Source organism: Hibiscus syriacus, unplaced genomic scaffold (assembly GCF_006381635.1).
Source record: "Hibiscus syriacus cultivar Baekdansim isolate YM2019G1 unplaced genomic scaffold, ASM638163v2 tig00112925_pilon, whole genome shotgun sequence".
NCBI lineage: Eukaryota > Viridiplantae > Streptophyta > Magnoliopsida > Malvales > Malvaceae > Hibiscus > Hibiscus syriacus.
This window is the reverse complement of record NW_024063420.1, coordinates 1,684,104-1,705,680: the sequence shown is the minus strand read 5'-3', so window position 1 is coordinate 1,705,680 and position 21,577 is coordinate 1,684,104. Positions and strand designations below refer to the sequence as shown.

Sequence of the window (21,577 nt, the reverse complement as noted above, 5' to 3'; positions counted from 1 at the left end):
CATCTTTTCACAAAGACTTCTATGTATGAGACGACTGAACTTTGTGCACAGATCAAGCACGCCAACTCAGTGTCATATCACCCAAAGATGAATGGGGCATTTGCAGGAGCAAATAAGTACCTTAAGAGGATCATTACAAAGACCAATGAAGCTTACAAGGATTAGCACGAGAATCTACTTTTTGCCTTATATGCATATTGAATTACTATGCGAACATTTACTGGGGCAACATCTTATTGTTTAGTCTATGGGATGGAAGCAGTATTACCAATTGAAGTTGAGATCCCATTATTTTATCCTAAAGGAGGAAAAATTAGAGAAGACTGAATGTATCCAATTTCGATTTGATCAATTAAACCTTATTGATGAGAACCAATTGAAAGCTATTTGCCATGGGCAGATGTATCAGAAATGGATGATGAAAGGTCACGAACAGAAAGTACATCCAAGAGGCGTATGTTATAAAAAAGGCCTTTTCTCGAGAAGCGTTGATCTTGGCAAAAACGGATGAGAAAGTTCTGAGAAACCAAATAAACTCAGATTCTGTCAAGAAATATTATACTTGAAGAAGAAAAAGGACAAAAAGGAAAAAGAGGTGTTCAAAGCAATTGAAGTCTTATACTCATCCAACAAAGAAAGAAAAAAGAAAAATCCAGCGAAGAAAGAAGAAAGAAAAAGGGGAGAAATTGAATCAAGATGGGTGACTCCAGGGAGCCTCAAGTTACAAGATAGATCAAGTACAAACAAGAAGAGCAAGAAATGATGAAGATATGAGAAAATAGAAATGAATCCAAAATTTGGCAGTCTAGAGGGATCCAGATGATAGAAAAATCCCCAATAAAGCAGATCCAAGTCAAGCAAAGCAAAATTGAAGGCATCCAATTAAGAGAGAATATCTTCAGAATTTATTCCGCCTCTCAAGATTGATTTTTATTTGCAAAAATTGGTTTTTAAAATCTTTAATGCATGATATAAAAAATGATAAAAGGGGGGTTCAAGATGTAAATTTTTAAATAACATTTTGAAACCAAAGGAGGATTCGAGTTGAAAACCTAAAAAGGCGGCTCGAATATTGAATGGTGCAACAAACGACATAAGAGATGATCTTAAGCTCTTAAATGAAGCACCACACATCCCAAAAGACGTTCCTGAGATTCTGGAATCAAGAAGTATTTCTACAAAGATGAGCATAAGAGCCATTTCTTCAAGTTAGTGGAAGCTTGAAGCGACATACTGAACCAACTTGAAAGAACCTACTTTACCAAAATCAACCTACACCTCAAATCAGTCAATAATTTTGACACTTGCCATAAGACTATGATTTTTGAATAATTTAAAAGTGTAGTTGATTTATTTGATATTCATTAAATTCATTGTTTATGATTTGATTATCTTGTGAACCTGTGATAGGCATCACTTTACAAAATTCTTTCATTCTTCAATAAAGAAAGGAGAAAAACATTTTCAAATAGGACAGTCTCAAATAGAGAAGGTCCTTGAAGTAAATGGTTGCTTATTCTACCTCTTTTGAAGAAAAAGAATGAACGAGGCCAGAATAATGAAGCACTTCACATTTTTGAAGGCAAGTGGTCCAAGAAGCCAGAAAGTCTGGAGAATTAAACTTGTTACACTCTCCTATGACATTATTAGTAGCTCATCAAGAAAGATTATCGTTTATCTCATGCTGAGGGCGATAAGCAGCACCAGACAGATTATTTTCCCCAACCATTAATTCATGTTCTCTAGAAGATTACATCATAGAACCATGAACAAGTCACTACCTGCACTCTGGTTATACTGTGATGCTGGTTCAAGTCTTGATACATCATTGCTACTTCTTCTATGCCGATCACTTTATTTGTCAAGATGATATTCATTATGTCCTTCAGAAGATTGCTGAATTTGAATTTGAGGACTTATGGCACATAATAAGACATTGGAACAGAATCTACCCTTATAGGCCTTTTATATAGGGTAACATTGGTTACAGGTTTCCAAAAGTTGAAGATGACCAGTTTTACTGTTAACTAAACTGTTCCATGATTCAAAAAGAGTGAGATATATTAAAACAGCAGAAGAGACAGTCATTGTAGTAATTATTGCAAGAAAAATGCACCAACAAAAATCCTCAAGTCCATCTTAATGATGTTTATTTCTTCAAGTAAGGTTGTTACGCTGGATGCCACTGACAATAAGGTCGAATTCGACAAAACTACTCATCAATTGCTCCAACCGATCATCATTCAGTTCTTACACATCTGTTTTCAAAAGTATGCCAAGACAGTAAAAGGCAACTTCTGCATCATTAATCCTAGAGAAAAGAGACAGGACAATGATACCACCATGGAACATGTCTCTATACAGATCCTCATGTATAGTTTTTAGGGAAACCTAGAAGCATTTCCACCTCATCAGGTTCAAGTGGAACAATTTTATTCCTTCTAACCCATACCAGATTCTATTTTCAGCACTCATCAAGAACATACTTATGGACACTCGAAGGTGGCTCATTGTCATAAGCTTCAAGAACCTTGTAGATCCTTTCTGTCAATTTGGAATTTCTTGTATATGTTTGTAAATAGTTCAACCTTGTTCTTGGATCTCATGAAGGCCACCATTTTATCAATGGAAAAGCATCATGTATGGTGCAATGACAAGGCAGATAAGAGGAAATCTGTTCTCAATTGGCAGATTATGAATATAGCCCTTTTCAGTGTAGCAGCATGAAAATGCTTCGAATCTACAAATTCTGGCTCTACATCGAATAAGTACTGATATTCCAGTCCAAACATTAACTGGAGCAGGTGCCACGTTCTCGTAGTAGAAATAAAGAGACCCAATAGCATCTTCTGAAAGTGTTCTTTGAGTTATTTGATCTGATTTGGTATGAACCCCAAAACCAATCATTGGATTTGAAAGATGAATTTATTCATAGTAGAAATAAAGAGACCTAATAGCATCTTCTGGAAGTGTTCTTTGAGTTATTTGATCTGATTTGGTATGAACCCCAAAACCAATCATTAGATTTGAAAGATTAATTTGTTCATAGTATAAATAAGGAGACCCAATAGCATCTTCTGAAAGTGTTCTTTGAGTTATCTGATCTGGTTCGGTAGGAACCCCAGAACCAATCATTGGAATTGAAAGATGAACTGCATGATCGTCTTCATTAAGAAGCTTCTTTTCAAGCTTCCTTTACAAAAATCATATCCCAAGTTTCACCTTTGCTTGTTATTAGGGTCATTGCATAATTGCTTCCTATATTCTACCAGAAGAAGTGCGTCAGCAGCCTTTTATATTTGAGCATCACATATAAAATCTATCAACTCTGCAATTGATGAATTCAGAATTTGTCAACTCTGTAATTGATGAATTCAGACCACATCTCTTTATGGCTATTGAAGTTTCAGCTTCTGAGTACCCATTTTCGTCAAGAATAACAGTTTATTCTCCTCATCAGAATCAGAATTCAGGATTTCCTTGGTATCAGAAAGAACTATCAATATCTGTGAAATCATCCTGAAAGATCGCTTCATAATCAGATGAGTTGTTATCAGAATCAACATGTTGCATGGATGTGGATTTTTCAAGAGCATGTACCATTGTATATGTAGTCTTGCCAGTGCATCAGATTATTGTTTGCATAAATTCGTTTCTCTTCTACGGAAAGGTATATTTCAGAGATGGCCTTCACTGAAAGATGATAAGCCACTGTGTCAGCCTGGAACAGATTACCAAGAAATTTATACTACTCTGTCTGACTAGACCCCTCCAGATACAGAAAATGATCACCTCATTCAGAAGACACATATTTCAGACGTTTCTGTCAGAATGATTGAGTACTTCTTAAATTTGTGACAACATGAAGAGAATTTCTCCATTTACTTGACAACACTACTGTTAAGTGACACCAGAATGAGAGTATTCAAGATAAACAGAGTTGGGGCATGAATAAAGCCACAAGTACCTACAACAGTTCATTGTCAAAATTGGACCTCATGGGGATCATGACATTTCAGTCAAGCAGACATTGAGAGTGAATCAGACAAATCTAGAGGGACATCTTGAGGGCCTATTTTAAACCAGAAATAGAATATTGGGGCAATTTGAAGGCTCACAACAATATTAATATTTGGGCATTCTTGGAGGCTCTTCTCAGCAAGAAGTAATGTTGAGCATACTTTTAACATCTGTATCAGCATATGTTGGGGCATGCTGAAGGCCACAACATCCTGTGTCAAGATCATTGACTTGAACAAATATTTCCAATGAGACAAAAAGGTATGAAGAATGAAAATGGTGAAACAGTAACAGTCGAGCTAACCATAGATAATTGCTTCGTTCATCAGGCAGTTGCATTAGAGTCCTGTTATTGAACACATATCTACTCAGCAAGTATGGTTTCAAATACCTAATCTTCTTAACCATGTGTCACATGACAGCGTATTCTTTGTTAATCTACATCATGGTTGCATGAATAAAAATGATCCCCAGGAGACTACTCGATCCAGAGTTCAGTTCCTCAAGTTCTCAGCTTTGAATTTTGCATTCTCTGTATTAGTGATAATTGAAAATATTTCTTTGAGATTCCTGGCAGTTAGTTTCAACCATACTGTTGGGATTATAAAGCTGTTTTTCACATCAGTTTTTGCTTACTTGATGACATTGAAAAGGGAGACTCGACTCTCACTTATATTACTGTTATTCCCGTTGTTATTGGGATCATCATTGCTAGCCAGGGTGAACTGAGTTTTCATCTATTTTGGTTTTATCATGGGTGTTTCATCCCCAACGGCAAGAATTCCATGAACCTCTTTCTGTATATGGCCCCTATAGCTGATGTGTTTCTAATTCCTACAACGCTCATTACAGAAGAAAACGTGATCAATATCACACTTGCCCTTGCCCGAGATGATATCTAGATAAGTTAGTATCTTTTATTCAACTCGACACTAGCATGTATCGTGAATTTGACCAACTTTTTGGTCATACCAACATCTCACTTGTATCCCCACTGAGTTTTGTTCTCAAGTGATCTTGTGATATCATACAAAAACTTTGAACACTAGGCAAAGAGCTTCAATAATTGAGAAATCTGAGCAGAAGCCACAGAAAAGGATGAATGTGTTGTCAAATGCTTTACGAACATCTGAGCAGAAGCTACAAGAAAGGAAGAATGTGTTTTCAAATGTTTTACATCTCGATAGAAACCATAGGAAAAGATGAATGTATTGTAAATGTTTTACGAACCAGTGATTATTGTGCTGAACCAATGTTGCAATCATATGGTTTCCATTTATTGATCCAAGATGAAGTTTGTCTTCTTCAACTTCAAGATTAGAAGTGAGATATGATGAAAATTTCTTTCCATAGAAGGAGAGCTGAAATTTTAACAACAAGAAACTAGTGGAGCCAACTAAGGTTGAACGACAGGTTGTTGTTAAGCATCTCGACATGATATGGTCCAAGTTGCCTTATTCAAGATCTGCTTAGATGTAAAAACGTGAAAGGAATTGAAATAAATCTTCCTTGTGATATGTTTCAAGATTTAAATTGGAACAGACTCTACTCTCCTAATTAATCCCTGCTGAGTCAGGCATATCTACATCTACACTCTTCAAAGATGATAGATTCTCTTTTTTAAAGATGATAGATTCTCTTTTCAAAGATGAAAGCTTTATGGGATTTCTACACAAGTCCAAGCAAATAAAGTTGGTTTTATCCAAGATAAAATGGGGCATCATGGTCATAATTTTGACTACAGCAAGAGTTTCACAAATGAAACATTTCTTCTGAGACTTTCATGAAGCAAAGAAGACGCAAAGATACAAGTTGATCAAATGATTCTGCAGAAATGCAAGCTTGATAGCATAATTTTCTACACTGATATCCAGAAGTAACCCTGGCAATAAATGATGAAGTGAAGGAAGACCAAGTTCACTACTTTGAAGTCAAATGAAGATTGCATCAACATTCATGCATTCATAATAATATCATTTACACAATAGACAATGCATTACATTGATACATCTGAGTGCATTCAAACATGAAGTTTTACAGATCTTCATAAGAACAAGAAGATTCATGGTAAAAAATACCTTACACGAAGAAGGTATTTAAAACCATAAATACAGAAATCACGCAAACATCTGAAGAAGAGATGGATGCAATCCACAAAAATGAACATTATCTTGAGATTGGGGCATGTTACCTAATCGACATGCTATTTCGAAAAATAATGAGAAAACGATTTCCATAGTTTCTCATTTTATCTTTTCTAAAATGAAGTTGTTGAAAAGTAAAAAACGTTTTTCTTAGTTTTTTACTTAGTAAACTATTTCCAACAGCCTTATCTTGAGATTGGGGTATGTTACTCAATCAACATGTTATTTTGAAAAATAATGAGAAAACGATTTCTATAGTTTCTCATTCAATCTTTTCTAAAATGAAATTATTGAAAAGTGAGAAAACAATTTTCAGAGTTTCTTACTTAGTAAACTACTTCCCACATCTGTAAGTCCTGCAGTGCATGATGTTTCCAAAAAGCCTTCGGGAGCTTTTTCATGATTTCAAAGTCTTAGGGTCATCTGTAAGTCCTGCAGTGCATGATGTTTCCAAAAATCCTTCGGGAGTTTTTTGATATTTTCAAAGCCTTAGGGTCATCTGTAAGTCCTGCAGTGCATGATGTTTCCAAAAAGCCTTCGGGAGCTTTTTGATGTTTTCAAAGCCTTAGGGTCATTTGTAAGTCCTGCAGTGCATGATGTTTCCAAAAAGCCTTTGGGGAGCTTTTTGATGTTTTCAAAGCCTTAGGGTCATCTGTAAGTCCTGCAGTGCATGATGTTTCTAAAAAGCCTTCGGGAGCTTTTTGATGTTTTCAAAGCCTTAGGGTCATCTGTAAGTCCTGCAATGCATGATGTTTCCAAAAAGCCTTCGGGAGCTTTTTGATGTTTTCAAAGCCTTAGGGTCATCTGTAAGTCCTGCAGTGCATGATGTTTCTAAAAAAGCCTTCGAGAGCTTTTTGATGTTTTCAAAGCCTTAGGGTCATCTATAAGTCCTACAGTGCATGATGTTTCCAAGAAGCCTTCGGGAGGTTTTTGATGTTTCAAACCTTAGGGTCATTTGTAAGTCCTACAGTGCATGATGTTTCCAAAAAGCTTTCGGGAGCTTTTTGATGTTTTCAAAGCCTAAGGGTCATCTGTAAGTCCTATAGTGCATGATGTTTCCAAAAAGCCTTCGGGAGCTTTTTGATGTTTTCAAAGCCTTAAGGTCATCTGTAAGCCCTTCAGTGCATGATGTTTTTAAGACCTCTGAAATGATGTTTTCAACATTTCAGTCTTACTCAAAAGAAGTCAAATGAAAAATTATTGTTTTTTTTCGTCTTTGCTCTATTCGTGTTAATAAAAGAATGAGCAAAGAGGGGCAGTTGTAAACACTAATTTTTTGTTTATTATTATTAAAATTATTATTATTATTATAAATATTATTATTATTATTATTAAATATATTATTACAAGCCCAATACCCGGAGGCCCATTTTACATAACCAGAACCGGCCCAATCAATCAGGCCCAACAGAGTCGGCCCAAAATAAACCCTAAAACCCGGTTAGGGTTTTATCATTTCAACCCCAGCCACCAATGATCTCAGCCGTTGGATCTGAGAGATCCAACGGTCCACAGATGGTTCCAGTAAAGGAAGCCCTAGGGTTTCCTAACCCTAGGTTATCATCCAACCGCTTCAGCCAGCGCTACCGTCGCCTCCAAGAACTCCCAACAGCCGCCTCTGCCGACACTTCCCAAGCCAGATGGTCCAACCAGTTGCTGCCACGCCTCTGCCTCAAGGAACACTCCAGAACGCCAGATGGAAACCAACAGCCTTCCCTACGGTGAGTCACCAGCCTAGCTTTGGTGACCCACCGAGGTTTCCCTTCTGTGACCGGTTCGAGGAATGTTTCATCGAGGCTATAAAAGCCTCGACTCACCTGCAAAATAAAAAAGGCGGCAACAGAAAACGGAGAGCAAGAGTCCACAAAAAAAAACAACAAGCAACAACTACACAACCAGCAGTAAACCACAAAACAAAAAAAGAAGAGTGAGAGAAACTTATCGGAGAAGATAACACCTCGATCGGAGTCACCACCGGCCTCCAAGGGTCACCAAAAACCTTCGAAAACCGAAGGTATTTTCCTAGATTTGCTCCGATCGGGAGCATTTTAAGAGAAAAGAACACCGGAACCGTCATTAGGACGGTCCGATCTAAGTTTTGGTATAAAAATAAAATTTTCTGACCACCGAATGCGGTGGCCGACGGTGGGGATTACGGCGGTAGACGGCTGCCGGTCGATGACCGACTTCCCTCTGGTGAGGGAAGCTAGAGAGAAGCGAGAGAAAATTCTCTTCTCTCTCAGTTAGAGAGAGAAGAGAAAGAAGAAAAAAGAAACGCTGGCCCTTCGGGCCAGCTGGAAGGGAAGTATATACCCCTTCCCAAACGACGCCATTTTGGGGAGGGGTATATCTGTAATTTTGCTTTCGGATAAACTATTCCCGCAGCCACTGTAACTTTAAAAAGTTTCAATTTGATCCTTATAGCATGTTTTTATATATTATAATTCGATCTAGTAATTTTATTTCATTTTATTTTAGTTCTTTACATAATATAATATATATATATTTAGGATAAATACCTAATTTAGTCCCTTATAGTTTAGTAATTATCATTTTAACCCGAATTAATTAAATAAGGCTAAATTACATTATTAGCACTTAGATTTTTTTATTATTCGAGTTAGAGTCTTTAATTTTAATAATTATAATTTTAATCACTTATTAATAATTAGGGTTAATTACATCATTAGTAATTATATTTTTATAATACTATAAAAAAGGGCTATAAATTTTAATATTTTATATTTTAATCCTATTATTTTAATTTTATATGTTTTAGTCACTAATGTTAATTATAAGTCTTATTGTTTTTTTATACTTATTTTTAAATTTATTTATCTTACTCATTATTTATATTTTAATTTTATATGTTTAAATTATTATTTTCATAATTATTTTATTATCTTATTCATATAAATATATACCTATATTCTTTTAAATAATAATGTTTATTTATTTTCAATATCAAAGAAAATGGCACTCTTAAAACAACTGGATGTCATATTCTGGTATTTTAAATAATTAAACATTATAAAAAAATATAATTTAGTTTTATTTAAATTATTAAAATTTTAATATTTATTTTTATTTATTAATATCGAAGAAAAGAGCTGTCTTAAGGCACCTAGAAGCCTTTTTCTAATATTTCTAAATAAGTAAATATCTTATTTATGTATATTAATAATAGAATTATGAATTAAATATATCTTTGAATTTTTAAATTTCCAATAATAGAGACAATTTATAATTAAAAAGTACCAATTTTGGGTGTTGTAGGGGTGCTAATCCTTCCCTAAACGTAACTGACCACAAATCCCTTTTTATTATTAAAAAGAACGAATTTTTGGTTATAAACGCAGATCAGTTCATCTTTTAACTGATGTTTTCTTAAAACTCTTTTAAAAGATAATTTTTAGGTATTCGACCTACCTAACCCAAAAGGCCGATGGCGACTCCCAAATTATTTTAAAAACCATTTATTCACATTACTTTTCCCGCCAAGTATAAAAAATTCATGTCCGGGCAAAAATCGATTACGACAAGTGTGGATGCTTCTCTTGCAGGAACCATCAAGTGGGAGGGTGAATGTGAGGGTGGATGGTGTTGGGAAATAAACCGAGTACAAGTAATTTCCCTATAACCAGATTTGTGAGAATGCGAAATAAAAGCGGAAAAATAATATCTGAAATTGATAACGGAGTTCAGCCAATTTTGCCTACGTCTCCGGACTGCTGTAGATCTTTTACTAAAGAGAAAATTTACAGGTGTTTACACAACACACTTGAGAGAGAACTAGAAGATTTTGGGATGATTTTGAAGCTAAATGGGCTAGGGTATTTATAGTTAAAGCTTAAGTACTAATCTTGTAAATACCCTAAAGTGTGTAATGGCTAAAATATAATTAACCCATTTTTAATTTCAATAAATAATTGGGGCACCAAATTCGGTGCCTACCCCTTTTGAAATATGCATTTGCGGTGCTTCCTTTTCTGAAAAATAAGCCCCCAAGCCCCTTTTATTGACTTTTCTTCCAACAATCTCCCACTTGAAGACTGATTTTAATTTGTCTTCACACATCGATCAATGCAACAGTATTTATGGTCTTGTTACTCTAGCATGCCAACTGAAGCTGAACACAACTTCATTTTGTCCGTGGTCACCGTCTTTGTTAGCATGTCTGGCGGATTTTGAGCTCCACTAATCTTTTCAAGTTTCAAAATCCCATCTTCCAGAAGAGACCGGATAAAATGATACCGTAATTGTATGTGCTTCGTCCTGGAATGAAAAGACGGATTCTTTGCTAGATGGATAGCACTTTGACTGTCGCAATACAAGACATTGTTTTATTGTTTCTTGCCTAACTCTTCCAAGAAACTTTGGAGTCAAATCATCTCCTTACTGGCTTCCGTAACAACGACATATTCTGTTTCAGTTGTAGAGAGAGCAACTATCTTCTGTAGTTGAGAAACCCAACGCACTGCAGTACCTCCTAGAGTATAGACATACCCTGTAGTGCTCCTTCTGATGTCAATATTTCCGGCTAAGTCAGCATCTACATAGCCTGTCAGTATCGTATCTCCACCTTTGAAACAAAGTGCTTTGTTTGTAGTACCCCGTAGATATCTGAGGATCCATTTGACTGCTTCCCAGTAAACCTTGCCTGGATTATTCATGTACCTGCTAACAGCTCCCACTGCATGAGCAATATCTGGTCTGGTACAAACCATGGCATACATCAGACTTCCAATTATTGAGGTATACGACACATTTACCATGTGTGCACGTTCTTCTTCCGTCTTTGGTGACTGTTCTTTGGAGAGTCTAAAATGAACACCTAAATGTGTACTTACTGGTTTAGCATCTTATATGTTGAACTTGGAGAGTACTTTGTTGATGTACTCAGCCTGTGATAACATCAAAGTCCCCGACTTTGTGTCTCTCTTGATCCTCATCCCAAGAATCTGTTTTGCAGCGCCCAAATCTTTCATAGCAAATTGCTTCGATAATTTTTACTTCAAGTTTATAATCTCTTGCATGTCTGAGCCTGCAACGAGCATGTCATCAACATACAACAATAAAATAACGAAGTTGTCGTCGAACCTCTTGATGTAGCAACAATGATCTGCTTGGCATCTGGTAAAACCACTTCTACTCATGAAGTTATCGAACTTCTTGTACCACTGTCTAGGAGCTTGTTTTAAACCATACAAGCTCTTCTTCAACCTGTATACCAGGTTTTTCTTGTCTGCCTCTATGAAGCCTTCTGGCTGCCTCATATAGATTTCTTCCTCCAAATCACCATGAAGGAAAGCTGTCTTTACATCTAACTGCTCAAGATGTAAATTCTCTGCAGCTACAATTTTCAACACCAGTCTGATTATAGACAATTTTACGACTGGAGAGAAAATTTCATTGTAGTCAATACATTCTTTTTGCTGAAAGCCTTTGACAACCAATCTTTCTTTGTATCGTTTGCTCCCATCGTGCTCTTCTTTGATCCTGTAAATCCACTTGTTATGGAGCACTTTCTTGTCTGGTGGTAATTCAGCTAATTCTCACGTCTGATTTGATATAAACAAGTCCATCTCATCTTTCAAGGAAGACTCCCACTTGACTGAATCCTCTACTTGCATTGCTTCATCATAGCACTCTGGTTCACCATTGTCAGTCAGTAACAAGTAGTGCAAAGAAGGAGAATAACGTTGGATTGGTTTAGGAATTCTGGAGGAGCGTCTTAGTTCTGGTGTACCTGGTTCTTCTTGAACTGCTTCAGGACTGATTTGAACATCATTTCCAGAAATCTCCTCGAACTCAGTAAATTCCTTTGTTTTATCTTTGATATTTGAGCTACTTGATTCTATGGTTGACCTGTCTTTGTACATCATATTCTCATTGAAAATTACATCTCTACTTCTGATGATCTTCCGATTTTCGTAGTCCCAAAATCGATAACCGAACTCATCACCACCATAACCAACAAAGGCACATTTGTTGGACTTAGCATCAAGTTTACTTCTTTCAGAATAGTCTATGTGTAGATAAGAAATACAGCCAAACACTCTTAAGTGTGAAAGGTTTATTTCTTTCTTGCTCCAAACTTCCTCCGGTATTCTGCAATCCAAAGGAACTGAGGGCCCACGGTTAACCAGGTAAGCTGCAGTGTTGATAGCTTCAGCCCATAGAAATTTGGGCAGTCCGGCATGTATCCTCATGCTTCTAGCACATTCATTCAGAGTTATGTTCATGCGCTCTGCTACGCCATTCTGCTGCGGTGTCATGGGAACTATTGTCTCCATCTTGATCCCATTATTTGCGCAGAAATCTATGAATCTACGATTTCTGTACTCTCCTCCATTGTCAGACCTCAACCGCTTGCCTTTCAGACCAGTCTCATTTTCCACCATGGCCTTCCATTTTTTGAAGGTATCAAAGACTTCTGATTTCTTCTTCAGAAAATAAACTCACACATTCCTTGTAGAATCATCGATGAAGGTAACATAATATAATGAGCCTGCAAGAGATGGAACTGGAGATGGTCCCCATACATCAGTATGAATCAACTCTAACCTTTTTTCCTTGAGTGTCTTGCCAATCTTTGTAAAACTGACTTTCTTTTGTTTGCTAAAGATGCAATCCTTGCATAATCCGACATCTACATTCTTTAGATCCGACAACTTCCCTTTTGACAAAAGTGTCTTCATCACTTTCTCGCTCATATGGCCAAGCCTTTGGTGCCATAGGTTTGATTTTCCATCAGTATCTGCGGCTGTAATGATATTCTCTAAATTTGAGGTTACATAGAGAGTACCAGTTTTCTTACCACGAGCAATGACGAGTGCTCCTTTGGTAATCTTCCATTCACAGCCTGAAAAGGTTGTGCTATATCATTCTTCATCAAGCTGTCCAACAGAAATCAAATTTCTTTTGAGACCTGGAATATGTCTCACACCTTTCAGCATCCAGGTGGTCTGGTTTGGCAACTTTAGTCGGATGTCTCCTCTTCCGACGATCTTCAAGGTTTCATCATCAGCTAGATGAACCTTCCCAAAATCATCACTGACATTGTTCTCTATGATTTCTCGGCAAGGGGTGGAGTGGAAAGATGCTCCTGAATCCAAGATCCATGATTCAATCAGACTATTAACGCTAAGAATCATGGCATCACATGTCTCCTCTGTCACGTTGGCAGATTCCTGTACGCCAGTATTTTTCTTCGGTGCTCGGCAATCTATTTTAAAGTGACCCTTCCTGCCGCAGTTATAACAGGTAAAATATTTATTTCCCGTTCTTGATTTTCCCCTTATGGATTTGGATCTGTCACGATTTGAATTTCTTTCTGAAGTTATCCCTTTGGACTCCGTGTACAAGGCTGAGGAGGTTGGTACCAGATCCCGAACATCGTCGAATTTCAATTTACTATTTCTTGACGAGCTGCTAACTGCTGTAACAGTAGCATTCCAACTGTCTGGATCGTCGAAGTTCATTCAGGTATTGAGCCATTGATGCCCCTTTCGCCATCCGCAAATTGAATAATTGTCTCATCAAGTGGACTTTGTTTGAGGCTGATGGCTTCTCATACATACTAGAGAGAGCCGCCATAAGACCCGCCGTGGTCTTTTCCTTTGCTATGTTGAAAGCAACATTGCGAGATAACGTCAGCCGGATAACTCCGAGGGCTTGTCTGTCGAGAAGAGCCCAATCTTCATTCTTCATGCCCTCTGGTTGCTTTCTTGAGAGAGGTTGATATAGATTTTTATGGTACAGAAAATCTTCAATCTGCATCTTCCTAAAGCCAAAGTCTGCACCATCAAACTTTTCAATTTTCACCTTCCCTTTGTCTACAGCCATCGCTCCCACTCGAATCTGGCTTTGTTTGGATCGTTTCTGACAATTATTGCAAACCACCGTGTATTAGAACACCTCCGTCGACAAATTCGTATCGCCGACAAAATTTTACTATTCACGAAATTCACTATTAATGTGAATAGTAACCTCGCAAAAAATTGACAAAATTCACAACCAAAAGCTCTGATTACCAGTTGTTGGGAAATAAACCGAGTACAAGTAATTTCCCTATAACCAGATTTGTAAGAATGCAAAATAAAAGTGGAAAAATAATACCCGAAATTGATAACGGAGTTCAGCCAATTTTGCCTATGTCTCCGGACTGCTGTAGATCTTTTACTAAAGAGAAAATTTATAGGTGTTTACACAACACACTTGAGAGAGAACTAAAAGATTTTGGGATGATTTTGAAGCTAAATGGGCTAGGGTATTTATAGTTAAAGCTTAAGGACTAATCTTGTAAATACCATAAAGTATGCAATGGCTAAAATGTAATTAACCCATTTTTAATTTCAATAAACAATTGGGGCACCGAATTCGGTGCCCACCCGTTTTGAAATATGCATTTGCGGTGCTTCCTTTTCTGAAAAATAAGCCCCCGAACCCTTTTTGTTGACTTTTCTTCCAACAGATGGGGTTGTAAATTGAGATTAGAGTTTAGAAGTAAAATTTAAAAATTATAATTTTTTTATTTTATTTTAAATATTACTTGTCATATTTAAGTATTAACAAAAATACATATTATTATTATTATTATATATTAATAAAATAAGCTACGTCATTTGGTTGTTAGAGAGAAAATGATCAAGTGACTACAAAGATTTTAATCTATAAAATTTAGAAAAGGAAAATGAATGAAATAGGAGAGTTAATAAAGTTCAATGAGTAAATTTGTAGTTTATCCTATTAAACATCACTATTTTCTTAAAATAAAAGCAGTAGAACAGTAAAAAAATACAAGGAAAACAAAACCCTAAATTAACAAACTTATACAAGTATCAACTTGTATAAGAGATGTTCATAAATCGAATTTGATTTATATAGAAATTGTACATTTTGTATTTGTTTAAGTATAATTTGATTCAAAATTTATGTCTCAAATTTTATGCAGTGTTATTTGTATTTATAAATGATTAGATCGAATATATTTTTGTTCACTCGTATTATTTTTAATTTATTTCAGAGATAATTGCATATGATATCCCCAAAATATGACATATATTCTAGAATAATCTCTAAACTTTAAAATATTTCATATTAATTTTCATACTTTTAATATCATTCCATTTTAATCCATATGTTAATTTGTTGTTAACTCTAATATGTTTTGTAGGTCCTATAAATTGAAGCCATGAACTTTTTTTTTATAAAAAAAATAGGACTCTCAAAATAAATTAAATTATTTTAAAAGATCGCAAGTTAAATTTCTACGATATTAAAAAATAAATTTAACTTTTAGAAGGTTGTGAGGACCTTAAAAAATTAGTAGAGTTAACGACTCGTTAATTAAAGGGGCAAAATATAATGATATTAATAGTTTTTTTTTATAGAAATGAAAAAAATATTACATTATGTTATTAATTACGGGAGACATGAATATCTCTAGAAACACAAACTTCCTTTATTTTATTATGTAATTATTTTTTTAAAAAATATTTAATTTTTTTTTAATTTAATATTTGATAGTTTTAGATAATAATAATTATATAATATTTTAAAATAAGATAATAAATATATTATAAATATAAAAATTAAATCGGACCAAGTTTCAACCTTTAATATTAAATTTGAGCTCAACTCATTTTCTAAATACACTTTTTTTTAGGCCTGTAAACGAACCGAACGCACACGAACGAAGGTATGTTCATGTTCGTTCATTTAAAAAATAAACGAACATAAACGAACACGAACATAAACGAACAAATTTTTTTTTGTTCATGTTCGTTTATTAAGGAATATAACTTGTTCATGTTCGTTCATTTAATAAATAAACGAACATAAACGAACACGAACATAAACGAACACGAACATAAATGAACACGAACATAAACGAACATAAACGTTGGAGACCCTACCTTCCATTGTTCTTTCATGAAAAATAGTCGACAATGCAAATCAACCAAATCTACAGTGATAAATAGCCTAAGAGCTTATTAGCAGTGATGAAATGTTTGAAGATATCAAATATTTCGATCTATCTTTTAAAGATATTAAATTATTCACACGACTTTAATTTAACGCTATAACATTTATCTTAGTGTTTCATGATTACATATGAACAATCATTTTCCGCTATTACACTCTTTTTCAGAAATTGCATAGAAACTTTTGTTTTGTTTTCTGGCAAATTCTATATATTTTTCTTTTTACTGATGCTCATATACTTCCGACTTTTACCTTTATATTCCCATCTATTTCTAGAAAGAAGTATTATGTTTTCTTGAGTTTTAGATGTGAAGATACCCACAATAACTTTACATATCAACTATTAAGTCAAATAAAACAGAGAAAGAGATGAAAACAGACATGTAAAACTTCATATTGCACTATAATATAACTTGTTTTGAATCTTTCAGAGATCGTCTCCACTCTCCAGTGAACAATAAGGTTTGGGAAAAAAAGGGGAAAATGAATATAAGTGCGAGGTGCCTCACAGGTTAACATATTGGATTTAATCTCCAAATAAAATTGGGTTAATTATGGAGTTGGTCATCAAAATATCAGATTAATATTTTTAAGATACTTACAAATTGGTCACCAAAATTGATTTAAGAAGATTGTGTTAAACATAAATGAATGAACATAAACGAACATAATCGAACGAACATAAACGAACATAACCAAATGAACATAACCGAACGTTCACGAACGTAAATGAACGAACGAGACCTATGTTCATGTTTGTTCATTTAATTAAACGAACAAAAAATCTTGTTCATGTTCGTTCATTTAATAAATAAACGCACATAAACGAACTTCCCGCCGCACGATTCATGAACGGTTCGTTGAACATTCAGTTCATTTACAGGCCTACTTTTTTTTACTTTAAACCTATTTCCTAAACCTAATCCTTTTACCTAAATATTCCCAAATTTTTGCACCAGCGTTTGAATTTGTACGAGTAACAGTGTTACGTACATCACCAATCAAAACCTTGACCATCCTTTTTATACTCGTATCCTCACTCGCGCACTCACTCATTCACTCCCGGATTTAACTCTCTCTCGCTCGCTCGCTTTCCAGAGTAGCCCACAGAGAAAATCGAAAACCTCACTCTCTCGAATCTATTCGAAACAGCTTTGCAAATATTATTCTCTTGCTTACCGCCGCCATTAATGCTTATCAGCAACATACTGTGAATAGAGGCCGATCTCTCTCTCTTTGCTCTTTTTTTTCACGGACTTCCAAGAAGCCAGCAACCAAAACAAAAATTCTCCAAACATTTTCTTCGTTAACTGTCGAAAATGGACCTGAGTAAAGTAACTTTGGAGATATTCACAAAACTTGAGCAGAAATGGCTATCTCACTGTGAAACCACCAAGAAGGTTCGGATCCTCAGCATTGACGGTGGTGGAACCACCGGCATTGTCGCCGGTGCCGCTCTTATACACCTTGAAGACCAGATCCGCCTCAAAACTGGTGATCCTCGAGCTCAAATTGCCGATTTCTTTGACATGATAGCCGGCACTAGCGTCGGTGCTATTATTGCCGCCATGCTCTCTGCCGACGATGGAACTGGTCATCCGCTTTTTACTGCTAGAGAAGCTGTCAGGTTTATCACTCAGAATAACTCCAAACTCTTCAAAGTTAATAAGCTTGCCGGAGTTCTTCACCGTCAGAAGAGATTCTCCTGTAAGAGCATGGATAAGGTGCTGAAGGAAACGTTCAGGAGAGAAGACGAGACGGTTTTGACACTGAAGGACACGTGTAAGCCTCTCCTGGTTCCTTGCTTCGACCTCAAGAGTTCCTCTCCCTTTGTTTTCTCTCGTGCCGACGCTTCCCAATCACCAAGCTTCAACTTCGAGCTTTGGAAAGTATGTCGAGCCACGTCAGCCACTCCAAGCCTCTTCAAACCTTTCCCATTGACATCCGTCGACGGCAAGACCTCTTGCTCCGCCGTGGACGGCGGTTTGGTCATGAACAATCCTTCCGCTGCTGCAATCACGCACGTTCTCCATAACAAGAGGGATTTCCCGTCGGTCAATGGGGTGGAGGATCTGCTGGTTTTGTCTTTAGGAAACGGTCCATGGTGTGGAAGGTCAAAGGTTGTTAACAACGGCAAATGCTCAACTTCTTCAGTCGTTGACATTGTGCTCGACGGTGTATCGGAGACCGTAGACCAGATGTTGGGGAACGCTTTCTGTTGGAACCGTGCAGACTACGTCAGAATCCAGGTATCCATATCATTATATTTAAACTATGGTTAAATAAGTTGGACTGCATTAAAGCATTTGTTTTATTAAAAATTTCCTTCGTATTTCTCAAAAGCCAAAAACATGGATGATTTAAACGTGTTTAATCTTTTTCGGATTTCGTGATCCGTATTCGACGTGCAGGCAAACGGACTGGGGAGTGAAACGATGGTTGGGCCGAGAATAGAGGATTTGCTGAATGAAAGAGGAGTGGAGTCTTTACCGTTTGGCGGGAAGCAGTTACTGACGGAAACCAACGCACAGAGAATTGAGGGCTTTGTCCAACGCCTTGTTGCCTCCGGGAAAACCAACCTTCCTCCAAGTCCCCACAAAGATTCAGCCGTCAGTCCGCTTGCCAACGGCCGTTAAACAACTATTTTCCCTTTTGTTTTTCCTCTTTTAACCCGTTGTAAGTTGTAACCAACCGAACGGACCGACTCCTCGATTTTTATTTTTAACTGTCCCCACTTTGAAGTTTAAAGAGTAGAATAATAATGTCTCCGTTGTGGCCGAAAGAATTAATGTAGATTAATTAGTACCAAGTATTATTAGCAAAACTAACTTTTGTCTGGTGGACGCTATGCCCAAATCTATGAATATGTTTTTCGGTTGTTCCCTTTGAAAGAAAAGAATGTCATGCGCTGCTATTCGATTGCCTTATGTTATGTATGGCTCATAAAAAGTCTCGTTGTGGGGTTACAAATTATGTGGGTTGGGGGTGTGGGGGCGTGGCCCCCGCGGTACGGTACATGGTTGATTTTGTAATTATGTACCAGAGTTTTCTATTATAAATAGAGATGTAACCTAGACCTAAAACATCATTGAATAAAACTTCTAGCGCCGCCTAGGCACCGAGGACGTAAGCACATTGCCGAACCTCGTAAAATTCTCGTGTTCTTTCGTTTTCTTTACCCGTTTTCGTCAACAATTGGTATCAGATGTCAGGAGCAAAATTCGAAGTCGCGAAATTCGATGGTCAGTGTAACTTCGGATTATGGCAAACGAGGGTGAAGGATCTATTGGCGCAGCAAGGGATCTTGAAGGCTTTGCGACCTACAAAGCCGGCGTCGATGGATGAGGAAGATTGGGAAGAATTGCAGCAGCGAGCGGCAGGAACCATACGATTATGCTTGGCGGACGAGGTCATGTATCACGTCATGCATCTATCGTCTCCAGACGAAATTTGGAGGAAGTTGGAAAGTCAGTTTATGTCCAAATCCTTAACGACAAAACTGTATCTGAAGCAGCGGTTGTATGGGCTGAAGATGCAGGACGATCACGATTTGGCGCAACACGTGAATGTCTTCAATCAAATCGTTTCTGATCTGGCTCGGCTTGATGTGAAAATTGAGGATGAAGACAGAGCGATGATTCTGTTGTGTTCGTTGCCTTCCTCTTACGAACACATGGTGACTACTCTTACATATGGGAAAGAGACTATCAACGTTGAGGAGATTACTGCAGCCTTGTTGGCTCACAACCAGCGGAAGCAGAATGCAGGGGAAAGCTCTCAAGCCGATAGCTTATATGTCAAGGGTAATCGAGATCGTGGACGGAAGCCAGAGAAGGCAGGGTCCGGGAAGCGGAATTCCAGATCCAAATCCAGGGATAAGAAGACGATTCACTGTTACAAGTGCAAGGAGGCGGGACATATTAAGCGAGACTGTCCGAAGTTGAAAAGCAGACCGATGAGAAGCGTGATGGCTCATCCAAGTCTGTGAACGTGGTCGAGGATGATACTTCTGATTGCAGTGAGGGTGATATGCTTTCTATTTCAACGACACAATTGACGGATGCTTGGATTCTTGATTCTGGATGTTCTTATCACATCACGCCAAATAGGGAATGGTTTTCGACATACAGGCCGGTTAATTCTGGTTCGGTTTATTTGGGTGATGATCGATGTTGCAATATTGTTGGTATTGGTGATGTCAGAATTAAGATGCACGATGGCTCCGTTCGGACGTCGAGTGGTGTTCGACATATCCCAGACTTGAAGAAGAATTTGATTTCCTTGGGCACTTTGCACAAGAATGGTTTTATCCCTAAGGCTGACGAGGATAGGGAAACCATTCGGATTGTTAAAGGAGCATTGACTGTGATGAAAGGCAAGATGACTGCAGGGAATATCTACAGATTGTTAGGGAGTACCGTTGCAGGTGGAGTTCACTCTGTTGAGTCCTGTGATGATACGACAAAATTGTGGCATATGCGCCTTGCTCATCTTAGTGAACGTGGTATGGCAGAATTACACAAGAGAAACTTGTTGCATGGTGTCAAAAGCTGTAAGCTCGATTTTTGCAAGTATTGTGTTCTTGGTAAACAGACTAAAGTCCGTTTCAAGACTGCGAAGCACACAACTCAAGGGATTCTTGATTATGTGCATTCTGATGTATGGGGGCCTTCCACGACATCGTCTTTGGGTGGATCTAGGTACTATGTTACTTTTATTGATGATTTTTCACGGAAAGTTTGGGTGTATTTTTTGAAACAGAAATCTGAAGTTTTTGAGAAGTTCAAGTTGTGGAAAGCTGAGGTAGAAAACCAAACAGGACGAAAAATCAAGTGTTTGCGGTCTGATAATGGTACGGAGTACACAGATTCACAGTTCCTACAATTCTGTAAGGAGCATGAGATTCAGAGGCATTTTACAGTGCGCAAGACACCACAATAGAATGGTGTTGCGGAACGAATGAACAGGTCGTTGAATGAAAGAGCCAGATGTTTGCGGTTGAATGCGGGGCTTCCCAAACACTTCTGGACTGAGGCTGTTAACATGGCGTGTTACCTTATCAACAGATCGCCAAGGGCATCGCTGGCTGGGAAAGTTGCATAAGAGGTATGGACTGGTCATGATGTTAGTTTGATAACTTACGGATTTTGGTTGTCCTGCTTATGTGCATGTACCTGCTGATGAGAGATCCAAACTTGATGCAAAATCGAAGGAGTGCATTTTTCTGGGTTACAAGAAAGGTGTCAAAGGATTCAAGTTCTGGGATCCAGTTGCGAAGAAAGTTGTGATTAGTAGAGATGTCGTTTTTGATGAACAGTCTATGTTGCAGCAGAAGCAAGACACGACAGTGGTAGATTTCGAGCAGTTTCCAGTTGAGAAACCATAAACTTCTCAACCGACTTCTGGTGGTTCCACTACGGATG

General features: G+C 37.2%; 1 protein-coding gene across 1 annotated transcript; it reads left to right on the top strand.

Annotated features, from left to right (window-relative positions):
* Positions 1-17,260: 17,260 nt before the first annotated feature.
* On the top strand, positions 17,261-18,899 carry LOC120184645 (probable inactive patatin-like protein 9). Its single transcript, XM_039189059.1, has 2 exons — positions 17,261-18,403; positions 18,566-18,899. Exons 1-2 carry the CDS (start codon positions 17,474-17,476, stop codon positions 18,788-18,790), a joined length of 1,155 nt encoding a protein of 384 aa, XP_039044990.1. The 5' UTR covers positions 17,261-17,473; the 3' UTR covers positions 18,791-18,899.
* The last annotated feature ends 2,678 nt before the right edge of the window (positions 18,900-21,577 follow it).

What these genes read in the sequence shown, in the direction of transcription:
- LOC120184645 (XM_039189059.1), top strand. Translation starts at nt 17,474, where the DNA reads ATGGACCTGAGTAAAGTAACTTTGGAGATATTCACAAAACTTGAGCAG. An exon ending in CAGACTACGTCAGAATCCAG is followed by an intron (nt 18,404 to 18,565) that starts GTATCCATATCA and finishes TTCGACGTGCAG; the next exon opens with GCAAACGGACTGGGGAGTGA.